The sequence below is a fragment of the Lethenteron reissneri genome, chromosome 26 (genome assembly GCF_015708825.2).
Source record: "Lethenteron reissneri isolate LAM-NWPU_2019-01 chromosome 26, ASM1570882v1, whole genome shotgun sequence".
In the NCBI taxonomy this organism is placed as follows: domain Eukaryota; kingdom Metazoa; phylum Chordata; class Hyperoartia; order Petromyzontiformes; family Petromyzontidae; genus Lethenteron; species Lethenteron reissneri.
Genome location: NC_083804.1, coordinates 2,583,391 through 2,609,822, shown reverse-complemented (window position 1 = coordinate 2,609,822; position 26,432 = coordinate 2,583,391). Strand labels below are relative to the sequence as shown.

General features: G+C 44.4%; 1 protein-coding gene across 1 annotated transcript in view; it reads left to right on the top strand.

Moving 5' to 3' along the window:
- LOC133347471 (collagen alpha-1(IX) chain-like) overlaps positions 1–26,432 on the top strand; it is a 43,060-nt gene that overhangs the window by 2,835 nt on the left and 13,793 nt on the right. The window contains exons 3-20 of the mRNA XM_061559755.1: positions 6,584–6,619; positions 6,787–6,858; positions 7,831–7,884; positions 8,370–8,405; positions 8,584–8,607; positions 10,938–10,991; positions 12,049–12,102; positions 14,056–14,100; positions 14,863–14,919; positions 18,328–18,381; positions 19,799–19,852; positions 20,487–20,540; positions 21,903–21,956; positions 22,882–22,935; positions 23,614–23,667; positions 24,317–24,370; positions 25,172–25,225; positions 26,174–26,218. Coding sequence (XP_061415739.1) covers positions 6,584–6,619; positions 6,787–6,858; positions 7,831–7,884; positions 8,370–8,405; positions 8,584–8,607; positions 10,938–10,991; positions 12,049–12,102; positions 14,056–14,100; positions 14,863–14,919; positions 18,328–18,381; positions 19,799–19,852; positions 20,487–20,540; positions 21,903–21,956; positions 22,882–22,935; positions 23,614–23,667; positions 24,317–24,370; positions 25,172–25,225; positions 26,174–26,218 — 909 coding nt within the window. The remainder of the gene's footprint in view (positions 1–6,583; positions 6,620–6,786; positions 6,859–7,830; positions 7,885–8,369; positions 8,406–8,583; positions 8,608–10,937; positions 10,992–12,048; positions 12,103–14,055; positions 14,101–14,862; positions 14,920–18,327; positions 18,382–19,798; positions 19,853–20,486; positions 20,541–21,902; positions 21,957–22,881; positions 22,936–23,613; positions 23,668–24,316; positions 24,371–25,171; positions 25,226–26,173; positions 26,219–26,432) is intronic.

The following is a 26,432-nucleotide window of genomic DNA, read 5'->3' as shown; positions in this document are numbered from 1 at the left end:
CCTTTGTAAGTCCAAATTATTCTGCAATGTAGAGGGTGTTTAAAAATAATGGACCCAATTTCAAAGCAGTATATTTCACGATGGCAACATGTTACAATTACACTAAAAGTTACAAACGGTTTAATGATTTATCAAGTTTTACCAACCATTTTATAAATGCTCTATGTGCCCTCCACCTGCTGTACGGACAACATCGAGACGATAGTTGAATTCGTCCCAAATGCCTCTCAAAGTGTCTTCTTCCACTGAAGTCACCGCTGCCATGATTCTGTTTTTGAGGTCATCCAGACGAGTCGCTAATGGTGGCACAGAAACACGGTCTTTGACGTATCCCCACAAGAAAAAGTCGCAGGGTGTGATGTCTGGGGATCTTGGGGGCCAAGAGTGTAGCGCCAAGTCTTGGGGTCCCGTGCGACCTATCCAACGTAGAGGCAGTGTGTCATTTAGAAAACGTTGGTGCCAATGTGGCGGTGCTCCATCTTGCTGAAAAATGAAGTAATCGGAATCTTCATCAAGTTGTGGAAAGAGCCATTTCTGCAGCATTTCGAGATACGCTTGCCCCGTAATTGTGTTTCCCTCGAAAAAGAAAGGGCCATAAACCTTTCTTTGAGAAACAGCACAAAACGCGTTCACTTTCAGGGAATTACGCTCATGCGCTACAGTTTCGTGTGGATTCTCTAATCCCCCACACATTGTGATGGTTAACTTTACCGCTTAGATGAAACGTTTTTTCATGAATAAAAATCAAACGCGGTAAGAAGCCGTCGTCCTCCATGTTCTGTAACATCGCATCACAAAATTCTACACGCTTTCCTTCGTCACCTGCACGAAGAGCCTGTACCATTTGCAACCGGTATGGCCTCATGATTAAACGTCGCCTTAACACACGCCAGACAGTCGTATGAGGGATCACAAGTTCTCGGCTGGCACGACGAGTGAACTTGCGCGGGCTACGCAGAAAACTCTCTTGAATTCTTCTCACGTTTTTCTCTGAGGTGCGTGGTCGCCCTGTGCTCTTCCCCTGACATAAGCAGCCTGTTTCCTCAAATTGTCGGTACCAACGACGAATGCTCTACGAACTGCAGAACGCAAAACGCATTGTGTTGCAGGGTCGCCATCTTGCGAATGACTGAGGCTAGGGGCTGTTTGTGCGCTGGGAGAGGCATCTAGTGGTAATCATTTGAAACTCTATGCCCCGCCCTTTCAAGTGGTAAGAGTTTCATTCATGGGCGGTTCGTGGTTGCAGAGATATAGCGATTTCAAATTGGATCCATAATTTTGAAACACCCTGTATAATTGAACTGAAGTGTTTGTACTGTGTCAACAGCTTTCCGTGCAATGCAATGGGTTTCGTGGTCCATGGGCATGTGCACTTCATCGTGAACCCTAAAGCCTGAGCAGTCTCGCATGAAAAAAATAAAATAAAGGCAGAGCTCAGCTCACCTTGTCTCTGAAAAGGGGAGCGAGGCCATGCGCTTTGAAGAAAGGCCATTTTCCCGAAACGTTAGAAATAATATATTTATTTATTATATTGACGAACGTTTGGAGGCTTTTCTTGTTAATTGTGCCTGTGCACCACTGTCAACGCAGCATCTCCTAATAATTTGTGGAGTACGTGTATTTATTATTGCCACAGATTACGGGAAAGAGTTATGGTGCTTGCTTTTTGTAAGTGAAAACTGCCTTCTGCCTTTTCAAGTGGGGCATGGATGGACCACAGGGTGGCCGAGTAGGAGAAGTATCAGCAAAAAGTAGTTAATTAGCAAATAACCTGCCGTTAAATGGACAGATGCACTATGCTGTTTTCCAAAAAAATACGAATGAGAAAAAAAGTAACACCTGACAAACTTGTCAGTGAAAGGAAATATATAGACATGCAGTTTTAATACATTTTAATTCAAGATTAAATAATATAAAAAAATAATTGACAGCCTTTGGCAATGCCCTTTTTTGCAGCCAGAAATATTTTTGTAAACGTAAAAATCCTGCAGTGTGGGCATGTGCAAATGAGGAATGATGATGGTGGTTGAGTTTTTTTTTAATGTTAATTGCACAGAGTCTGCCATAGCCTAACTGGAACCCAAGGCCTTGTTTTTATGACCAGTGTTAAGCCGGTATATCCCATGATACGAGATCCCTGTATTTGCAACATCTCTAAACCTGTGCCTGTGCTAACATAAGCAGACTGCGCTGAAACCCACACATCCATTATTATTTTTTATATTGAACCAATTTGAACGATCACATCAGAGGGCACATACAAACACGAATAACAACAGTATGTGCCTTCTGGGTAGGCTTTCCTCTCTGAACAAGAGTAGGTTAAATAAGGTGTGCCAGGTTCATTTTCTAACCCAAGCAAAATATGGGGAGCGAGGGAGAGAAGGGGGTGGGGGTGGAGGAAAAAGGTGGACACTCAGCCATTCTTTAAAAGTGAGTTGGATCACTTTGCAGATTGTTAACATATTCGCCAGGTAAAATTAGACAACGCATAATGCTACTAAATGTCCCAGTTTCACCGTGGCAGTCTCGATAAAAAAAGTCTGTAATTTTCACGAAGCTCCTGTGAAAATATGGATTTTGTCCCAGTTTCAGATTGTATGGCTTCATGATACGTTTAAACAAGATGGAAACGTGCACGGTGTGTCCAAAGAGCTTTCAGATTATACATATGTAACAACACCAGTTCCTGAATAAAAGCATTGCGGTCATCTTGTCTTAAGTCACCATCTCCATATAGAAAAAAGGCAAAGTTGTGATTATGTGTCTGTTCAAGCTTGAAATTTGCCATGTGGGTACTTTCCAGACTGTACACCATGCAAAGATTATTCAAATACACTTTTGTGTGTTTTTGGGGGGGGGGGGGGGGGAGCTCAATAATGCATATTTTTTTTGCACGGAAAGTGAGCTGTGACGTCAAATCTGTCATGTGACCCGCGCATGTGGAAGCGTAACTTATTGTAGTGTCGTGGTTAGCGTGCTGTGCTACGAACCCGGCGACCCGAGTTCGATTATTTTAACTGCTCCTGGGCTTCCCCTAGGTCGACTCAGCCTCAAACGAGTAACTGCTGTGGTGTGTGAACATCGCCATTGGGGAGACAAAGTCGGCCGGGCGTGGTGAATCCAAGTCCCGTGTAGTTAAAGCTAGTCTATTATAAATTGAGCAAATGCGACCAACCAACGGGCAGCAGTGAGACAAAGAGACAACTCTAGACCGGTTTTGACCTTTAGGAACTGTGGTTGTTTGTAAAATTATTTAGGCTGACAGTTGTTTGTACACACAGTTCACGGTTGTCGTATGTTGTTGCAAACCTTTGCTTTTCCCATCCTGCACTGTTTCTCTTGTGATGCGTTTTCTCATCGTTTATAGATTTGAATTCATGCTCGACTCACGATACGATCAAAGGGACAGTTCCTAGCTGGGTTAGTGTGCCCGGTTGGCTGAAGGGCAAGCGGGGCCTGTTGGCAGGGTCAGTGGCAGAAAGAGCAAAGGGGAGGCCACCTCATCGTGTAGCGGTGGAGCTCGTTGTCGAGTGGGCGTGGTCATGTAAAAGTAGGCGGGGCTGATGAGGGTGGGGGGCTACCAGCTCCACCTCCAAAAAAGTGGTAGCCTTAACAAAACATATCTGTGAAATCTTCTTGGTTCTTTCGGTAACGTCACGTAGAAGGGAAGTAATAAAATAATAAAAATAAAACATAATAAAATAATATAATAAAATAATAATATTTTTCTTATTTTATTACTTCTCTTCTACGTGACTTTACCGAAAGAACCAAGAAGATGAATCCCTGCAGTCACGAAAGCTTTAAATCGAAAAATATCTGTGAAACATAATACAATTATAACCTTCCCTAATAATACACCTTTATTAAAGTAATATACTTTAAAACTCTACTCTGTAATCACAACCCCACAGACCTTCCTTTTACATTCCTGCCCAGTGGATGTCCACCCTCCCTAATGTCAAAGTCACTGAGCAGCAGAGGAAGGTGAGATAGATAGGAAAGGGCAGTGTGAGCAGAACGTGAAAGGATGAAGCCACAAAAAATTATGTTGAACTTCTTTCGCACCGTACGCTTCCAACTACCTCTTTTCCACTGGGACATCGGCGTCGGTGCTGAGCTCGAGGCCATCGCGGGTCAGGGAGGTCAGGAGCTGCAGGTGGTTTTTCCACTGCAGAAGCCAAGCCGTGCCGCTGATGTCGCACGCAATGTGCGACGTTGAGTCTCTCGCAGAAGACAAGGAGAAACCGTTTGAGTTGACTCACACACAGCTATACACATTCCCAGATCATAGTCACAATATTTATTATAATAATAGAGTTTCCCCTTTTTAAGGCTACAAAACAGGTGTTAAGATGTTAAAACATTAAACTTAAACCTTTTGCAAGGAATCATGTCTGCATTAAGGGGCCGTCCATAAACGACGTCACGCGATTTTGGCCGATTTTTGACCCTTCCTCTCCCCCTCGTCACACGGCGTCACAAAAAGTCAGACCCCCCCCCCTCAATTATGACGTCACAAAGCTCTGCCCGCCCCCCCAAAACCATATTTCCATTATGAAAATAAAACATGCTTCAAATCACTTTAAATTATTTTCCTTGTAGTGCGTATTTAATGTGGCGCTGCACTCTGATGTTGGAGGAGAAACACGTATTAAAAAGGAGGCGTTGGAAATCTGAAACTTAGCATAAAATTCACTTGAAAATATTCAACGTCTAACTAAAACTGCCGATGTTCAGAATATTATATTGAAATCATCTTATAATTATAAAATATTAAAAGTAATTATAACTATAAAAAAAATACTTGAAACGTTGTCGTACAACGAAACAAAATGGAGAGTACAATTATAACAATCACATATTCATTCCACAGAATGAAAAGCCCTGGTAGAATCATTACAATCTAAATGTTTAATAACAATAATAATAAAAATACAAAATGTATGCTTCTCCATTTTCCCGTGGAGAAGCAAAATGCTCCTTCATGGAATAAACAAAAGGTGACCTTAGTAAATTTAATTAATCAAATAGTTAATAATGAAAATTAATCAAAATTTGTGTTTTATAACAATTCTATTTTATTAAGTAGAACGTGTTGTTTATATTCATTAAAAGTTGCGCATTTTGATGTGAAGTCACATTTCTCAACCCCCCCTCCCCCCTCGTCACACATCGTCACAAATGTCTGACCCCCCTCCCCCCTCTAGGGGCGTGACGTAATTTATGGACGGCCCCTAACCACATATTTGTGAAGATACAAATCAAAACATGCTCTGACAGTATGTGCATCGTCTTTGAAACTGATTGGTCCACACTAAAGACAGCTTTCAAACCGTGTTAGACCAGAGGACGCCAAAAGACGAACACCTATTCTATTTTGATACTGGCAAAGGAAGTCTTATGATGAAGAATATGTATTATTTCATATCTATACACACGCACTCACAAAGTGACATATACACACACAGACATGACGCCATATTGTTCATACTCCTTATTAGTCCTGTCCCTGCTCCTAGTTGGCCCCGAGCCAGATCCAGATGTCTTGTGCAGCCATTGCATCACGGCGTGGTATCTAAGTGCCATCACATAGTTTAAAAACAAGTATAACCCGTAAAAACAAAATTTTTCACTATAAATCCTTTATATGCGTGGCGGCTTGAGTCATCTCGTCCTCTGGCTTGAGATGGCTGCCACCTATGGGTCAGATGATTGCATGGCACCATTAAGCAATTGGTAATTAAATATTATATTTTTGTCCTATAAAGTGTAAAATTGTGGAATTTTTTTTTCACGAACATTAATTGTCACGCACAACGAACCTGTGTGGAAAATGTCAGCTCGATTGGATCACGGGAAGTGGGTTAAAAAACGACCGAAATATTTGCACGGTCGTAAGCGCACAAGCAAGCGCGCAAGTGAACTTAATATAAAGGATTTTAAAAAATCACACCTGGCCTTTGGCATAATACGGTGACGTCATTTTCACGCACGCGCGTGATGACGTCACTGTGATTACGTCTTCGTATTCACAGCCCATCACAGCGGTGAGAGAGACAGCGGCAGTGGTGGGTCTCGTGAGCACGTGCTGCCTGAGACCGGTCTCGTGAATTCCAGCACGAGCACTCACAATACTAGGATGGTTTGGTGAGCAATCTGTCAGGGGTAGCCGCCTGAATGTTGTTACTCAGCAATGAAAGTTGGCTTAGTCGAAGCAGGTGGGTTATATATTGTTTTAAAATTAAGTTTTCTTTTTTTACAATTTACAAAATTTAGCTGTTGAAGTTTGTCTTGAGAATATTTACCCTCACTACCCTGATGCCTTGCCACTGGTTATGCTACTGCAGTAGAAGCGAAATTCAAAGTCCTATGGATTACAATGGTGCAATGCACATATAATGTATACAAATTCATGGTTATCTCATGTCACGGAGCAAAAGATCATGACATCACGAATGCCCTAGTAGTAAGGCTTTCACTTGTTTTTAATGTGTTTATTGTAGACTCTGTGTACTGTGTGTACATTAACATCAATCGATTTACAATGTGTCATTCATGCTTAAATCTGTTTCTTTAGGGTCTGAGAGGACTTCCTGGGGCACCTGGACAAACTGTAAGACCGATCCCGGTTTCATTTTCAGCACCCAGCCTCCCGTAGACGCTTCTTTTTCACGACGTGCCATAATCGTGCCTCGATATACACACACCACATTGCGTGCGTCCTGATGGTGATGGCGAGGCAATGCGCGTTCTGTTTGTTTGTGTTTCTCGTGGCACCAGGGAGAGAAAGGAAACCCTGGCCCCTCGGGAGTCGTGGGAAAACCTGGCCCCCCCGGCATTCCCGGTAGCGACGTGAGTGCCGCTGCTGCTGCTGCTCCTCCTCCCGACATGCAACACAACTTGGGATTGTGTAAAACATTTTTCAGATGGTGTTTTTGTTGTTGTGACCCGACTTGCACCACCACCAAAAGTGTCCTCTCAGCTCAGCCTCCGCGGCGTTGTGAGAAGAGCAATTCACTCGGGAATCTCGCCGAGAGAGAGAGAGCAGTGCAGTGCGCGTCGCGTGTCAGAGAATAACTCCGGAGGAGTTGCCTTGTTATCCTTTACACAGTAGGGGGTGCACTATACACACGCATTCTACGATAAGATTGTCACGGGCCCACTAACCCAGCCAGCTGATATTTGTCTCAATTGAAATTCAGCTCCGAATCAAATTGGGCACGGTGGGTCGGTCTCTTTTTGTGCAGTCAATGATGACCAAGCTGAGACTCTGAACTTGAGCAGTGGCAGCTCAGAGGATTTATTTACAGAGAACTTTCATGACGTCAACATTGTCTGTCACGGGAGCTCGATACTCACAGCTAAAATGTTCCCATGCTCAAGTCTTTGTTGGGAGCCAGCTCAGCCAATTCAACGATATCAAGTTGATAAAGACGAGTGCCGCTTTGTGGGAAATCAATCACCATCTCATGGAGAGACTGACCCCGCTTCTCGGAATGTGGAGATTCCTCCACTCGGCTCAGGGCTGCTGGTGCAGATGAGAGCTGCCCCGTTGTTCGCTTGCATCGTTTTTCCTTAATTCCCCATTGTGTACAACACTTGCCACGTTAATCGTGATGTTGAACAGTCATTTAACTGCGAATAAATGAACGAACGAAGCTTGATGAAATAATTGTAGGTACGCTGAAACGTTGACGTTCATTTCAGGTTGCATTGTTCTCGTCGTACCGTATTCGTGCTAATTTTCAAGTCCGAGCCTTTGTTTTGAAACGGTAGAGTACGATGTACGTTTATTCACGTAGATTGTTTTTCCCGTGTTTATAGGGAATTGTAGGTCCTTCTGGTGACATTGGACCTTCAGGGAACCTGGGACAAAAGGTACTGTAATCCTGATGTAGTAAAATCTCATTCTTGAAATATGTCATTTTGTGTGTGTGTTTGTATAGGGCACGGTCCAAAACACTTTCGACTGCATCACTTCCACACTGCCACTGAATGCAAGCACACACAGCACCAAACCCTTGTACCTCGGTCAGCACACAGCGGGCCCAGACAACAAGCAACTTGCCCCTCCACCTGGTGCTTACACGTTCAAGTAGGCATTCGAAGTGTAACGATGCATAGATTCATCAGTTACAATCAAACGGAGTTACGTTGACGCTGATGGAAGATGAAAAATCTGTCGAAATGAGACGGAAAAAAAACCACATCAATTCACAGAGCAGCGGTTCAGATGTCACTCTTCGCTGTCGTTCGCTACGGCCACTGCACCACCACTCCACCACCCTAACACCTGAATGGCTGTGCTTTAGAGGCAGTCTTTGAATGTATGGTCTCTGATTATTGACTTATTTTACCTGCAGGGAAACCAAGGACCGCCGGGTCCCCCCGGGCCATCGGTGAGTAGAGGAAATTATAAATTCTGGATTTTCAGCCGCACGGGCACTTGTGCTTATGTAATTATGTAAATTAGTATACATGTCATTATATATGCAGTGTAATGCGCATATACATTTGTGCGTTGTCATCAAGGCACGGGTCCTTATTGACTCTTGTGATTTTGTTGTTTTAATCCAGGGACAACTACTGGCCGGTCCCGCGGTATGTGCCATCGTCGTCTTCTCTCCGTGACGTTGTCGCAGTGTTTGGTTTAATGAAGTGGACAAACTCGGATGCATACGCTGGTTGAGTCAAACAATAGAGGTTCATCTCAAAAAGTAAAATTGGTTCAGCAGTCCCTTGTTTAAAATAAACGCTGATCAACATACTAAGCCATTGAATTAATAATAGTTTAGTCATTTGTCAATCCGTGGGCATTACCATGTTGAGTCAGTCATGGAGGTTGTTTGACCACGTGGCCCAGTGTGGGTTGGTGAAGGGAGGGCCCAGAACCGGTTCAGATATCACTCACCACTGATATCAGCCAAGGCCAGTTGGACTGAGGTCACTGGGTTCATAGCGCAGTGCATTAACCTATCTGCCACCTCTCCCCAATAAGACATATTGAATACCTTTGTCAAAATTAAACTGCACATGCTTGTAAAGTGAAAGTGTTCTATACAGTGGCAACCAGGTCATTTCCACAGCTGCATACAGGTTTTATCCTTATTCGAGATCATCAGCACAGCATACTGTCATGTTTTGTTTCATCTCCACAGTGCATCTAATTGGCTGCATTATATAAGCCAGCTTGCACTCGTTTTGTTGTGGTCTCTGTAATTACACAGGAATCTAGTACACCCAGCGTATGCAGGGCTTATGTAATGGTGACATAATTCTCCCACCTATACAACCCGTTCTGCCAGAACAAAATGTAAATACACTCATCAATTATACATCTTTATTGTAACCTGGTACAAAGGTGTGCAATGCACGCTTTATCTCATAAATAGCAGGTAAAGTGTTGCCACGCAAGAGCTTTAAGGAAATTCAAGACGTAGGGAAGTTTGACCAGTTTCTCAGCGAGTGTTGTTACCTGTGGAACTAAACCAGGATTACCGAGTAAACCTACACTTCTGTGGCAATCACTCTCAAAGCTGCCCATGAGACCCAGAAGATAAAAACTGGTCAAAGAGTTTGTTGATTAAACAAATGCTGCTGGTTACGTAATGTTGGCCTAGAAATCCGATGGGTTGATGGACACATACTGTACATTTTTACATCTATGTGGGGGCAGAAAAGAGAGTTATACTTATCATGTACAGTATAATAATATAAGGTCAAGCTTCATCACCTATTATATACTGTATATACAGGAGATCCCTCTACTTACGAACATTCGACTTGCGAACTTTCATAGATACGAACAAACCTGTCTGTGTGTCCAGTTGCCTGTTCGGACCGAGAGTCGTAAGTACAACCACCGCGCAATATATGGCGGTGGTGGCATCTACATCTGCCGAATATGAAGAACCAGTGGCATCTACATCTACGGGAGATTATACAACTTTCAAAGCCATTCCCCATGTCTAGTGTACATGCCGTACAACATGTTTGGAATCGACAGGAGTAAAGTTGGACTTACGAACAAATCGACTTACGAACAGACCTCTAGAACCTAACTCGTTCGTAAGTAGAGGAGTCCCTGTATATTTTCATTTTAAGGCACTTTTAAGGCACATGTGTTGAGTTGTCCGCACAGATGGGTAAATTTGCCGTGTTGCCCTCGTCTGGATGTCTCCTGGCTCAGCCAGGCTGGGAGTATTACATCACTTGACAAAATGTAAAAAGATCCTCCGGCCTCTGCCTTCCAAGCCGCGTGACTTTCATACAGTATGTTGCACATTCGAAATCAAGGACGTGGGCAGGTGCTCCAAATCGGGGGCAAGCACATTTATTGTGGTTAATAGAAATCTTGTGAAGAACAGCACCGTCACTGTAAAATGCAACAGCACGTGTGTTACAACAGCATTGCTCCCGAGTCGCCATTAACCATGTGACTGGTATATCCGCGTGGTCATTCAATAACCCTGCCAGCCACCTACAGGCCCGACTCAGCCATCACATGCTGCTGTACACACATGCATTGATGCACTGCACAGCACATCAGGACTTTCACAGAACCACACTTTACTCCCTTGCTGCACAAGGACATAATTAAAAGAGTGATCCATTCCTAATGTGCCACAAGTAGCTTACTTTTACGTATCATTCATGCATCCAAGTTTAAATTTTTTACTTAAACGACGAGCCGCACAATCCGAATTGTAATCTTTACTTATGAAACTGGAGGAATCCGATGAGTTGTAAAGCTCTTTCCAGTTGGGGCGGGTCAGAAAGTTCCAACAACAAACAATACACATACACAATGGGAGTGCAAAGTATAAGGAGGGTTAGCAAATCAATACAACCACGGCTAGAATTAAATCACCGTTAGCGACGGCTGCTCATCGGCGAGGCTTGTAATTGAGTTCCATCTGTGACTGTTGCAGGGCATCCCAGGGAAAAAAGGAATCTTAGGAGGAGTTGGTCTTCCTGGAGCTCCCGTAAGTGGATTGTGGGGAATGACATTCCCTATCACTGTGACACTCATTACACACACAAAGCGCTCGCCACAAATGAACCACCACAACACCTCACTGATCTCGTCAAGGAGCATAAACAGTGATCACGCAAACTCCGGTCATCCTCGCGGCAGCAGCGGCTCTTGGTTAGCAACCGAACAAAGACGCTCACCGCATTGCGCTCTTTCAGATGCGCCCCTGCGGCCGTCTGGAACGCTCCTCCAATATTAGGAGGCCACTGGAGCTATGCACTTTAAAAATCTCGGTTGAAAACTAATTTCTCTCGAGCTGCCTTTTGTGTTCAGTTTGTCGTCCTTCTGCCGCACCTACGATTATCACGGTTGGCTGCGTACGGTGCGAAAGAAGTTGAACATGCACACGTACACGCAGTCACGTGGCATGCGAGCGCCCATACCTAGACTCCAGGCAGTTGCGTAATGATTGAGTGTGTAGGCGGTGGGGGGGGAGCATTTAACTCCTTGCACCCGGAGCCCGAGGCGACCACTGACTCGAGGAACGCAAACGTGTCGTTACTTGATTCGTTTTGTTGTACTTTTTAGAACGTGAACTCTAATTAATTTGACCCTTTAGAGAGGTATAAACATTGCAATAATGTTACGCAACAATTTCGGAAACTCCGGAACAGAGTATAACTCGTTTTTGACGGTTTTGGTAAGTTTTCTGAATGTACGCGCTTCAGCGGAACAACTTAATGTGGTGGTCATCAGGTAAGTTACAGGCCTTTATGGACCACGATGCAGGTGATGCCAAACCTCTATCAGTCGGTCCAAACGTTGAGATATTTAGTCATAAGCAGCTTAATTACTAAGATTAAGTGGAACAATCAGAAATGTGTACCAGATCATGGCTGTAAAACGATTGCCACCCGGTGTGATTCTAATAACAAACGAAAATAAAGTTGTTACCTACGGGCCAACTAGATAATATAAATTCCTCAACCATAACATGAATTCAGAGATGAGCATTAACGCATTTTCCAGTGGTTGTCATTCTAACATTGGAATGTCTTCAAATGCAGGGTAACAGTGGGCCTACAGGCCTGCCCGGACCACCAGGGCCACCAGGCCTGGAGGTGAGTTTACAACATTTTTCCAAGTCTCTCATAAAACAACAATGAAGGCAAATGACAAACTTGATCACGCGTAAAACATCTACAAACGCCGAACGGTGCATGCCAACGGACACGTGGTTCTATGACCACGTGGGATAGTGGCTCACGAAAAAATATAGATGGACGAAGCAAATAAATGAATGTGTTGGCGGTTATTGGGCAAACACATTCCTGCGGAGGGAGCTGGTAGGAACGTTGGGTTGCTCGGTCAATGGCCAGGGTCAACGGCGGCGTGGTGTATTCCGAAAATATGGCCGACTGAGGGCAGGCACAAGCCGGCATGAGTAGGTTAAACGTTGAGTTTTATAAGGGCACCACGGGTGACCAGCCCCTCCCCACCCAGCCCCACTCCTCCCACCCCCCAACTCAGCCCCACCCTCCCAACCCAGCCCCTCCCCACCCTCCCCACCCAGCCCCTCCCCATCCTCCCCACCCAGCCCCTCCCCACCCAGCCCCATCCTCCCCACCCAGCTCCTCCCACCCCCCACCCAGCCCCACCCTCCCTCCCCACCCAGCCCCTCCCCACCCAGCCCCTCCCTCCCCACCTAGCCCCTCCCTGCACAACGGACGGACGGACATAATAATCCCCTGTGGGCTGGTGGAACCAGGTGGTTCCTACCAGTATAATGTTGGGTTTCCCTTAAACTTTAAAGCAAATAACCCGGTGTTTCCACGAGGTGGCGTTGATAACATTCGAGCGTGGGGCTGTCGAAGTCCGTGATTTCAGATACAATCTCTTTATTTTCTTTGCTCTGCTACATGCGGAATATAGTCACTCTCTTAGGGTGTAGTTTTATCTATTGATTATTGGTAAAGATTAAAACCGTATATTATAAAGCACTTTATTTCATAAAGTAGTAATCTTTGGACAGCTCCAAAATGCATATCAACAATCATGTTTGGCACCAGACACATTTAGTGTACTCTTGTGAAGTATTGTTGTTGATCCTTCACATCTCTCTGTTTTGTAACTAATAAATACGGATGGGCTTACATTTATTTACTTTGAAAGGCTAATATGAGAAGTTGTAAATATAGTTCGACAAATTGTATCACATTTGTCCTCATTTTCATTCATATTTAAACAAGTATTCCCTCAAAACACTCATGACTTGGCCAATATCACCTTTCACATACACAGAACCGCAGAGCTTGGGCGGGGGTATTTGGCGCCCAGCTTTTTCCGCTCGTTTGTGGTTCCTCCTCCTTGCGCCACTCAGTTGTTCTCTGTCTGTGAGAGTGAGCAAATACTGGGCAGCACATTGGAAGTGGATATTATTATTATTATTATTCAAAATTGCACGTTTATTCACACCTACATTCCAAAATATAAAATATTGTTTTGTGATGTGTTGAGGTCTTGGAAATGGTAATGGGGCAATATCGAAAAAAAAGTTTTTCTCATTTCAAAATATTGTTGAGTGGTGTCACATTTCTAACGAGCGATATTGGAAATGGTCATCAATATTTAATGCCGGTCTCGATCTCAAATATTAATATCGGCTGTCCTCCCAGGATTGAATTCTGAAATGTTTATGCTCCCAGAAAAAAAGAAGGCACAGCTTTGAGCATTGCCATATTGCAATTGTCAGCGTTGTGCTCCAGTCTTATAAGCTAAGCCTCCAGGCACTGAAATGCCTATGTGCGTACAAATGCGTTCTGAAACGTTAGCCAACAAACCTTCGGACGACTGTTTTGGGCCCGCAAAGCCATGCGACACAACCACGAAAACCTTGCAGGAGTAACTTCACCTCTTCACCAATGCGGTTATCTTCCCGTTATTTACAAAGGGAGCCTCTGGCATTGTAGTGAATGAACAAAGTGTGTGTGAGTAAAGTCACATGTTGGTGGCCGGCACTAAAGCACATGTGCGCTGGATGTTGTTATTGTTGTCTTACCCTGCGGTTTCGATAGGGTCTTCCTGGAATCATGAGTGCAGATGGCAATGCAGAGATTGAGGTGAGATCTGTTTCATGATTTATTTTAGTTGCTACGTGCATTTATTTGTTATTTTAATTACTGAGTAAGCCATATAATCTCATGCTCATTGTTTTTTCCCCGTTTACAGTTTTAGAATTTTTGCTATCCCTGTTGAATTGAAGCAGGCAGAATTTTTCTGATTTACGTTCACTGCTCAGATAAGTTGCACACCCGGTGGCCGAGGAGAGTGGTGGGTAACTGGCTTAATGAATCCAACCACACAGAAACTGCCTTACCCATGCAAGTTAATGAGCTCTTCTTCACTGGGGCACTGCAGTGCAAAAATGGCCCAGCTGCTCATCCACTCTGCCTGTGGTCTGCACAAAGTGTGCAACTTTTAACGAATGCAGGATTAGAAAACGGCTCGCCACATACATTTGTATCGCGGCTGTTTTTAGCAACATTTATATCAACCAATATACTTGAAAAGTAATTATTTTTCAATGAGAAACATACGTACATACGTATCCCCAGTAAACATGCCAACATTTGGTCAACGATGGCACATGGTTGGAACCATTGAACCAACGTTGGCCCGACGTTCGTGCCTGAAAATTATAACATGGAAGCAAGCCGTTCTCCATATGACGATGAACACACAAAAGTGACGGAATGACTGAGCACTTATTGTAGAATCCACAAGAATGAATATGTATTAATATGCATATGTATTATCCGTGATGTGATTCTGTTTCTGCTTTGTTTTGTAATTTTTGCTAACGTTGATCATTCTCCCCCAAGTGCGTAGCTTCGTGTCACCCTTCACTGCCGGGTCCAGGTGGCGTCATGGGCCCCAAGGTAAAGCAACCACAACTATTCCGTGCACAACAGCGACAACATATATTGGTATTCTTTGTTTATTTCGGTAAAGTCACGTAGATAGAAAAATAATAATAATAAAAAATAAAGTGAATACAAAAATTATAACATTAATATAATAAAAAACAAAAAAATACTAATTTAGACTGTAGCCTGGTTCTAAATCGGAGTGAGTGTACTGACAGTCTATAATGTAGACTGTAGCCTGGTTATTAAGTTTGGTGAGTGTACTGTCAGTCTATAATGTAGACTGTAGCAATGGTTATTAAGCTGGGTGAGTGTACTGGCAGTCTATAATGTAGACTGTAGCCTGATTCTTAACCTCAGTTAGCGTACTGGCAGTCTATAAATGTAGACTGTAGCCTGGTTCTTACCTGAATGAAATAAAATAAAAAAACCACGACGTTTCGATCGCAACACAAGCGGTCGTCATCAGGAAAAAGGGGGGTGAGCCTCTAAAGGCAAACTGTTGATAAAGGTTTAGAGATGGGCGTAGCCCAAGTGTGTCAGCAGCACGGGCGGGGCAGCTGATGTTAATGTAGAAACAACTCGGCAGTTAGTGGGTCTCCTGCCAAAAGGGCCTCCAGGAAATCATTGCACCTCGCTCCACACACCCACACTGCTGACGGTGGAGGTTGACATGCAAACACAAATCAAGTCATAACCCAAAGTGGTTGATGACACCTTTCCAATGATTGCTGAGTTTATAGCCATCCTCTCGGTTGAAATTGTGTCCTGTGTCTGTATATATGGATTGCTTCATGAACTAATGTTTGTTGATAGCCAGTAGGCTTGCAAAGTACCATTAGTCTTAGAGAAATCGATTTCGTGTGAGCCAGCCTTATTAAATAATGATTGGCCACGGCAGAAGTATTGGTCCTACCATGTTTTCAAATCTGCCTTAGTGCTCACGAACACGGTCCGAGACATGTCGCTTAGTTTCCCCAATGTAACTGCTGCCGCAGATACAGCTTAGTTTGTAGACGCCGGGATATTGCATGTCAGGAATCTTGTCCTTCACAGATGGGATACAGATCACGAATTTTATGTACTGTGTTAAATCGGACCTGGATCTTGTGCTTGTTCATGATTTAGGAAATCTTTTTGGTTACCCCTATGTATGGCATAAGGTGATGGTTTTGATTGGATCCTCAAATGGCTCCTTCCTCACTGTTGGGGTGATGGCTTTGCAGGATTGTGTAGTCAGAATATTCCATTCGCCTTGGTGGGAATCAGGTTTTAGGTAGGCGTCAGTATCAGGTTACTTTCCTCTAGACAGAATGGCTCATTGAGCCATCTGGTCTCTTTTTGATTAGGACATCCAAGAAAGGTAGCTTGCCATCCTTTTCTACCTCCATGGTGAATTTGATGGCTGGGTGTATGGAATTGATATGTTTGAGGAATTGGTTCAGAGCCAGTCGGCCATGTGGCCAGATGACAAACGTGTCATACCATGTACCTCTTTCACAAGGACGGGCGTAGAGTGGATGCCTGGATGGTGTCCATCACAAATTTTTCAATGAAAATATTGGCTACAACCGGAAATTAAGGAGAACCCATTGGGGTGCCATTCAGTTTGTTTGTAGAATGTTCCACCCCAGGTGAAGTATGTATTGGTGAGGCAGTGTCTCACCAGGGCCGGTACATCAGCATTCAATCCTTGTTGGACCAAATCTTCAATGATTGCAATGGCATCGGGCACAGGAACTTTGGTGAACAAAGAAACTACATCTAAACTAACGAGCAAATCACCTGGGGACAGTGAGATGTATTTAATTGACGATACCAGGTAAGCTGAGTTAAGTACAGAAGAGGTGGTCTTACCAGTGAATGGCTGTGAGGTCTCAGACAGATATCGGGCCAGTTGTAGGTGGGTGAGCCAATGGTGGAGACGATAGGGACGAAGGGGTGTACCTTCTTTATGGATTTTTGGTAAGCCATATAGTCTGGGTGGTCTAGCAGCAGAAGGTTTTAAGGAAAACCGTTTGGTCTGTTCAATTAATGAAGCTGAATCAGTGATGATTCTGTTTTTTGTAACGAGGCTGTTGGTGGGATCTCTTTAAATTGTTGTGCAGCTACCATCATTAGGTAGGTCCTGAATTTTGTTGTTGTACACGGTTTTGTCCATGATGACCGTGGCATTGTCCTTGTCGGCTGAGAGGATGACAATATCATCCCTCTTTTTCAATTGAGATAACTCAACACACTCATCCTTACTGATGTTGCTGACTGGTATCTTAACGCTTTTGAGGGTTGCAGCGATTTCAGATCTTGTCACGTCTGCAGTGATGTGTCCCAAACCATTAAGGGCTACATCGACCTGGGTAATAATGTCATCCACTGGTATGTGTTTGGGGGTGACTGCTGAAGTTCATCCCTTTAGCCAAAACCGACTTTAGACCATCTCTAAACCTTTATAAACAGTTTGCCTTTTGAGGCTAACCCCCCCTTTTCCTGATGACGACCGCTTGTGTTGCGATCGAAACATCGTGACCCACCTAGTGCGGATCATTCTGTTGTCATGTCGTCCAAGCACAGCGAGGACGAATGCACAGAAAAAACAAAACTTTGAAACTTTGATTAGCGCATCGTGTAGAGCTCGTCGAGAGGAATAGATTGCCGTATCGTTCACCTTCAACAGACATAAAATTACGTCGCAACGCAGTTTATGCGAGAGCCGGGGGCTTATGGGACCCCGTGGTCCCGCCATGAGGTTCAATTACCCAAGCTTTGTAGTCTTCTATAGTTTGGGATGTTTTGAGCCGATTAGTGAGTGTTCATACATGTGGGAGGAAACCCAGAGAAAACCCACGCGTGCGAGGGGGCGACGTTCTATCCCATCGTTCTCACTCTGCTGCACCACCTTTTCCTCGACGCCCACCGGAAAGGCGTTTCGCGACATTTGTGCAAGCCAACAACCCTCACTGCCTCCACAGTGCTGGATTACAGGCCACGTGCGTAGCCACCACCGCCCGTCTACAGACGACAGAGTCACGGAGTCTGCCGCACGCTATCACGATCTCTCCGTTCTCACGCAGCCACTAGGCCAGCGTTCTTCACTCATTTTCAGAGGGGGGACCACTTTCGCTGAAAAGACTTAATCAGTGTGAGGGCCGCCACACATTTGAAACCATTGGGGGTTTGACAGCACGATGGGGTGTTGTCGCATTTGTGTCTTGTCGGGGGCCGCACGTCAGGGGCCGCACTAAAGGCCACCAGGGGCTGCCAGTAGCTCGTAGGCCTCGCAATGAAGAACACTACACCAGGTAATCTCACCGTGTGAACGGCAAAGAATACTGACAATCACATTCAGCATCTGCTTTGCCTCAATAGTTAAGCTTCTGCCGCTGCTGCTTACGTCTCTGTTTTTTTTGTTTTCTTGCCAAGGGTAATAAAGGTGAAAGGGGAGAGTTGGGCGTGCCTGGCAAGCAAGGTCACAAGGTAAGGTTCGCAAGGTCACAAGGTGAGCTTACAAGGTGAGAGGTTCGTAATGTCCCTTGCAGCTGTCCAGCTTCACGCTGTGCTTTCAGTGGGAAAGTGGTGAAAGGTTACGTGGCTCCATAACGCGTGCAGCCTGCTATTATATAAAAAACAAAGCAAACAGAGGTACCACATTCAGCTTGGTCAACCAGGGTATGAGTCTGTTGGTGTTGAACGTTGAAGCCTCTGCCTCCATATTTATCATTATTATATTGCACAATACGGACTGCGTAGATTAGAGAGGGCTTGGGCCGGTGAACGACGTCGTTAAAACTACGGAGGGAAGTCAAGTGGGCTTGGTGCAGGACGCGTCCAAGAGGGTGCCCACCGGGGAGATGGAGCGAGGAAATCAGTTTGGTGTCCAGATACCGTGTGGAATCGTTACATCGCAAGATCGTGAGAGACGGCGGGAGTGGCTTGAGGAGGCCTTCATACAGCAGTGGAATGAGCATGGCTGAAGATGACGAGGATACAGTCTTGATTTTATATAACAACACAAAGCGTGTACCTCTAGACTCGACGGTCGCGATTGGATATTGCACGAGGGTGAGGGTTTAAAACATTTATATATTAATATGCATTCAAATGAGAATATGTATTTTAAGTGTATTTGCAGACACTGATAGACTAAACTATAGGGAAATGCCACAAGGAGACAACTTTCCATAACACGGATCATCACCATCGTTTATAATTTATGCTGTGGCTCCCATCTCTGAATCTCCCACAATAAAGGGAGCGTTTAATATTGGTAGTGATTTGGCGAAGACATTCACAGGCCTTTACACTGTCATATTTATAGATGATGGTTCATAATAAAGTCCGATATATAGTAATTAAAACATACACCGGTTCAGGGTCTGTGCAGACAGGGTATTCTGTCCCGGGAATTTAACTCTTGACATGATGCATGTACAATCAGAATCTGAATATTTATTACTGGAGGAATACGATGAGCTATAAAGCTCTTTTTCACAGATGTCCAGTAGGGGCAGGTCAGAACAGTACAACAACAAACATTACAAAAACACGATAAAGAGTGCAAATTCTAGGAAAGGTAAACAAATCACTGAAAAAAATACAAACAAAACTAAACTATTTTATTTTACCAGGTAAAGCCCACTGAGCTATGAGCTTTTTTTGCAGAGGCGACCTGGCCACAAATGATAGCCCGACGAAGTGGCTTATCGCGTGGAAATGTCTAGCAGCCAAATAATCTAAACTCTTGTGTGGGCTCCTATAGAGAGGTGACGTCCCTACGGAGGTGGGCAGGGTGAACGCGTGTACACACGGCACTGTGACAACGGATGGTCAAGGAAGGGCGATCGAACATATGCGATGCACGTGACTCTTCGTACTTTAACCCATCTTTGCACAGGGAGAAGAAGGACTGCAGGGAGAAACGGGCCCACCTGGGGACTCGGGCAGCCAGGTTGGTTCATGAATAAAGATTCACATATCTATTGATGCGACAATGTGAAATGAACTGTAGTGATTAAAATACTTTCTTACCCGCATGTAAATTATTTAACTCGACACAGATGATTAAAATTTCTAGAATATGATGGTGTCATGGAAGTCACTCACTGTAAGACATTCAACAAATTGTGAGTGCAGGAATGTGCATTTTGATTCCACCCTTCTTGGTCATGGAATTTAGCCAAACTTTCTAATCTGAGGAACAGACAGTTTGGAGGAACGTTTAAAATACCCCATGACATTTGCAAGAGCTGACTATGACAAGTCGTTGTTTGCTATCGTCATGGCGAAATCCAAAATACTGTGATTCATTCATAATTATTTGGCTTCTGCTTTTTTTGAACATTTTCATAGGTAATACACCTTTGTACGGTATTAGATTGTTATCACTCTGGGTCGAACTCACACGAGAGTATAATTCTTTTCACAAAGACATGGTGATGCATGCTAATAATACACACTTTTCTGTACAAAATGTGATTAAGTAAAACCCTTTGCATATATTTTTTAAGTGACCATTTCTTACGTGCATTGTAAATTGTGGCATCATTGTATTCTAAATATATTCATGTCTCTTTCAATTAAAGGGGCTTCCTGGCCTTCAAGGAGTGACTGGTATGGTGGGCGCTAAAGGCGACACAGTAAGTACCCAGCGCATTCCTCCACGCACGCAGATTCGCGATGTTGAACAAGATTAATGGTGTTTGCACAAGATCCGTGGTAGCGAGATGTTAACTACCTCGCCTGGTATACAGGAGGCCGTGGGTTTGATCCCAGCCTTGAAACCTGTTGTAGATTTGGAGTTTGCATGCTCTCCCTGTGGTCGCGTGGATTTTGCTCCGGTTTTTCCATACACATTTCTATTCATGCATTTTGAGTATTTGGCTGCTATACATTTTCATGCGATACACCACTTAGTTGGGATATCATTTGTGGCTGGGTCTCTTCTGAAAAAGAGCTATATATCTCAGTGGGCCTCACCTGGTAAAATAAACAAATAGTTGAGCAGGTGGCAGTGGTAATCTCTTCCTTCCCTGCTGGTGATGAAACAGAGCTTCATGACAATGTTGGCCAAACATTAGAGAATAACATAATTGAAACACATTTAAAAGGTCTTCAACTACCTTGACTCCCTCTCTCCAGCACTTAAAACCATCCGGGCTTCTATACCAATATTTACTGGGAACTCCTCACTTGTTTGGCATTTGACCCAGAAACACGGGAACTCCTTACTCCACAATTTCTCAAATTGACCATCGCCCCACACCCCCTCCTCATTGACAGCTGACAATCCCAAATACTCAGTTGAAACAAAATAAAACTGAACTTGTTTTAAAAAAGCCCGGCGTTCCGTCTGTCCGTCAACTAAATTATGAGAGCCTTTCAGAAGGCCTGAATCAAACAATTACAGAAAGTGGACCCTTCCCCCAGATGTGGGGGTAAAAAGTTTATCTGACAGGTTTCCAAACATTGTTGACCCTCGCGCCCCAAAAAATGTCACCCCCCCCCCGAAAGAGAAATGTATTTTGTAGGCATACATGCCTACACACCCTACATACAATAGAGTCAGTAGTACGGTACCTGCACACATGGGGGGGGGGAGGGGGTAGTAAGAAAAGGACATCGGTGGGGGCGGCGGGCGAGGTGCTAAGCTTGGAGAAGCCCTCTGCAGGTGAGTTAAACAAAGTCTCCTGACTTCAAAGTTCTCACCTCACAAAAATTGCCTTCCCCATGCAAGTCAACGAAGCCTTCTTCACTGCGGGCACTGTAGTGCAAATTCCCCGGCTGCTCCCCACCCTGCCTGGGGTTTGGATTCCGTGTGCAGCTTTACGAATGCAGGTTCGATTAACCACTGACTATGTGCAATTGTATCACGGGCTGTTTTCTTTATAGTAGTATCAACCCATATACGGTACTTAAAAAAAAAAATTCATGTACATATTTCATAAATGTTTATGTAAAATGGAAACACGGTGCAAATAAATGTATGATTGTGTCCTTAGGGTCTTCGAGGAAAGGATGGAAAACAAGGTGTCGTGGGCATCGCTGGACCTTCGGTAAATCCTCTTGACAATTCTCAACCTCCAAATGTATGTCCACCTCCTTTGATGATGACATACAGGTCCCGATCCCCCTTCTGGGATCATGCCGCTGTCACCATCCAAGAATCTGACAACTGAGATCCAGAAGAAACGCCACCGTGCAAACACAATGCGGACGTTCAGAATAAACACGTTGTTCGGGACACAAGCGTCGCGCAGCTGGCATTTACATTCCTGAAAGACACTGGTGTGCTATTAACAGCACATCTCCTTCTTAAGTGGGAAATCAAAGATTCAAGCCACAGTGCGACCATGGCCACGCAACCAGAACTATGGACCCTGTAGTACACGACCGTAGTCTCTGCTCTCCTTCATTGGAGGCGGAACGGCAAAACCACACGAAGCCATCACGTGGCTCGCAGACATCGACATTGGCGTTTAGCTCCTGAACGTATTGCCGTAGACAAGAGTGGAATAGAATGACATATACACACACCGACCTTGTTCAAGACGAGATATGATTCTGTAAAAAAAAAAGGTGTGCCAGTCAGCCGCTAGTGGTACTTTTAATTGTGGTAGTCGGAATATTTTTTCCGAGCCGCATTAGCAATCCAGAGATGCGATACTTTCCACTTGTTGACGTCAATAAAGTTGCGTTTTCTTGCTGCTTAAAAGCCAATGAAGCGGCGCTCATTGCCTGTGGTGTAAATTCCACGTTCCCATGGCGGAGGCCACAGGATGACCACTGTTGACCTTGCTCAAAGTGGTAGAGTCCTCATTTTATCAGCTGTGGACGGATTATTAGCTGAGCCGACCCACCATAGGAATTTGACTTCACAATCCATCGTATGCGTGCTATCCCTTTACAATCTTCAACTGAATGTAATGTGCTACTTTATAATATGCTCATACATTTCACTCTTTTGTTTACAAACTTCAGGGTGATGCAGGGCCCAGGGGTATCACTGGAAAGCCTGGAATTAAAGGAGACACAGTGAGTACAATCTAGTTTGGTTTCCATTTTATATCATCTTGTTGTTTCTGTAGAACACAATTTTCATGCCGATACCATCAGCTGAATTAATGCGCAGGCTTTCGCAACCTATGTTATGCTTCGTAATTTATTTTTTGGGTCAGATCGCGTGAATAAAAATGCCTGTCGTAAACCCTCCTTCACCCGACACAGCCAACTAATAACATTTCCACGTGAACAAAAGTGCCAAATTGTTACTGCTCCAGCAGCACTACAAGCAATGTTGGAAAGCGATATCACAACATTTAACAATTGGGTAGCACGACGTTTCACTGATGGTTACAACCATCATCGCTACTGCCTGATGATCCAGGTTCCGCACCTCCGATATGGATGGTTGGCTACGCACGGTGCGAAAGAAGTTCAACATACATGCACAACTACCAATATGATGCAAAATGCCAACTTTTCATAAAGCTTTGCTTATTAGCAGTGCAAATACACCACACACACATATGGGATGTACGTCATCGCTTCCCATAATACCGTGCTTTGGTTTAAAATGTGCCTCTGTCCTTAATAATGTTCAAGAAATGGCTACGTCTTTTAGTTTGTTGCGATTCTTGTACACGTGTGTATCCGTGTGTGAGTTTTGCAGGTCGTTTAGAGGTGCGTCCTGTGTTTGTTGTTGTTTACCAGGGTCTACCCGGTCCTCGGGGAAAGTTCGGGTATCCAGGACCAAAAGGAGACCTGGTGAGTAGATATCGTTCATTCATTCGAGCCTATTTTTAGAGGTGGGCAAAAAGACCCTTCAAAATGTATTGTAAATACCAAATACAAACATGTCTACATCAGAAAATACATTTGTGGCCTTAAAAGGAAAATATATATTTGGTGCCTATTTGGGCAATGCCCTCCCCCCCCCCTCATAGCACATAATTAGAGAGGCTAAAGAGATAGGGTGGCCTCACTATGTGCTCTGAAGGAGGTCCATTGCCTGAAACGTTGCCTATTGTATTTGTTTCCTCAAAGATGGTGTTGTTTAATGGTCAAGGATTCTCAATAGTATTGTTAAATTCGGGATAAACCCAGGATGAAGACCTCCCCATGCCTCGTTGGTCATGGTGGTTGTTTGACCGTACACACTTCACCATGTTGGTCATGGTGGTGTTGGTGAAGATGGTCTTTGATGAACTAAGTGAGGATATGGGCGTGACAGATTCTGCTGATGCTAGCCATAGCCAGGAATCAAACTTAGGTTGCCAGGTTCATTGTGCAGTGCGCTAACCAACTCTGCCAACACCAATTCCACCATTCTTCATATGCGCGGTTTAAAAACAAGTGTATTGTTGTCGAATTTAAATATTGGGACCAAATGCCATGAACTTGCATTGTTTTTCAGGGCCTTGGAGGGGTCAATGGCCGTGATGGGATTGCAGGACTCCCCGGCAAAAAGGTAACAAACCAGGAGCTCTGTCGTACCTCCCTTTTAAACATGAAAAACTCCTCCAGTGAAATAACATAAATTATTGAAACCTCTGCAAATTATACTGTCACTAGTGAATCCAGGAAAACCTCACCGAGTCTCAAGACTATTTTCCTGCATTGGGATGTTTGGCCAATGCCACGAGTTGAGTGTTTTGCTGGTCGCGTGAAGCAGCGCTCAAAGGAAACACTCTGCAAAAGATGGACCCGTGAAGCCACTTGCTGTGCCGCCATCTCATGGCCAACTCGTGGCCAGCGCAAGCGTTTGGGAGCTTTGCAACCACCCACACGCTCCATCTAACCTTTCACCATGCTGGTCAATACTGGTTGGAGATTGAGGGGGCTCAGATGGGGTTCACATATCATCACTCGCTGCTGATATCACCACCTCCAATTGTGTTTAAATGAAAAATAAAAGCTTGACAATTTGACTGAACCATATTATTTGGGTCTTTCGGTAAAGTCACGTAGATAGGTTCGAAGAAAATAACAAAAAACTACGATGAAGCGGTCGTCACCCCCGCCCCCCCCCCCCCCATTTTCCTGATGACGACTGCTTGTGTTGCGATCAAAACGTCGTAGTTTTTGTTATTTTCTTTGAATCTATCTATGTGACTTTACCGAAAGACCCAAAGAATATGAATTCCTACAGTCACGAAAGCTTTAAGTCTTGACTGAACCATTTTTGTTCACTTACATATAAAATATGCTAATGACGACAGAAGAGTCTGTAACTTTACAAACCTATTGTCGATGCATTCCCCATGTCCAGGGTGACCCAGGGAAGCCAGGAAGCGTTGGAGAGGTTGGGATCCCGGGCGTTCCGGTGAGCATTCCTTGTGATCACCTGCTCTGCAACTATGTGTGTGTGAAATAACACATTCCTGCGGAGGGAGCTGGTAGGAACGTTGGGTTGCTCGGTCAATGGCCAGGGTCAACGACGGCGTGGTGTATTCCGCAAATATGCCCGACTGTGAGGGCGGGCACAAGCCGGCGTGAATAGGTTAAACGTTGAGTTTTATAAGGGCATCATGGGGTGGCCAGCCCCTCCCCACCCAGCCCCACCCTCCCCACCCATCCCCTCCCCACCCCACCCAGCCCCTCCCCACCCTTCCCTCTCCACCCAGCCCCACCCCTCCCATTTTTGGATGCACGACGGACGGACGGACAGAATAATTTCCTGTGGGCTGGTGGAACCAGGAGGTTCCTACCAGTATAATATATAGCAATGTGTCAATCCACTATTCGATGAATACCTGCCTACATCATAGGGTTATATATTCACTCTTCACTATGCTGGTTAGTGTGGACTGGTTATTAGCGGTACCCAGACCAGTCTATGTGACATTAACCACCGGTGTTTGCCATGGCAGGGGATCGAACTCAGGGTACGAGGTTCGAAGTGCAGTGCGCTTATATCTGTGGCACTGTGAATGATTACTCTCAGTTTGACAGCTTTGCTTATTTACGACATTTAAAAGCAAGATCCTTATATGGCAGTTACATTAAGGAGGTAATCAGTGTCTCGTCCTCATGTTTAGACTGGAGATGGCAAGCCACTGCAAAGGGAATTGTTTGTCAGACTATTCCAGGCATAAAGAAAATGTACAATGCACGTGGAGGAAATATATAATTGACATTGTGATTTCTCTGATTGGAGGTCCTAGTCAGACCTCTGGCAGGGAGTTTAAGAAATATTCACAAATAATTATTTGTTCATTCATGTTCACAGAATATTAATATTTTCGCTAAAAAAAATATGTTTTACTTTCAGGGCTCACCCGGCTCTTCTGGAGCAAAAGGGGAACAAGGCGGAAAGGTAATTATATTTTATTATCAACAATAAAAGCAGTAGGAATATTAATGTTGATGTTGTCTGCCAGCCGAGTCGCCTTTGAAAAATCGCTTCTTAGCTCATTGGGCTCTCCTTACTCAGTGGGATATAAAAACTTCTGATTCTTTTGACACGTGAATACACACACACAGTCCAAATATGTGCACTTGTAGACGCCACGCAGACAAACATTTAAGCA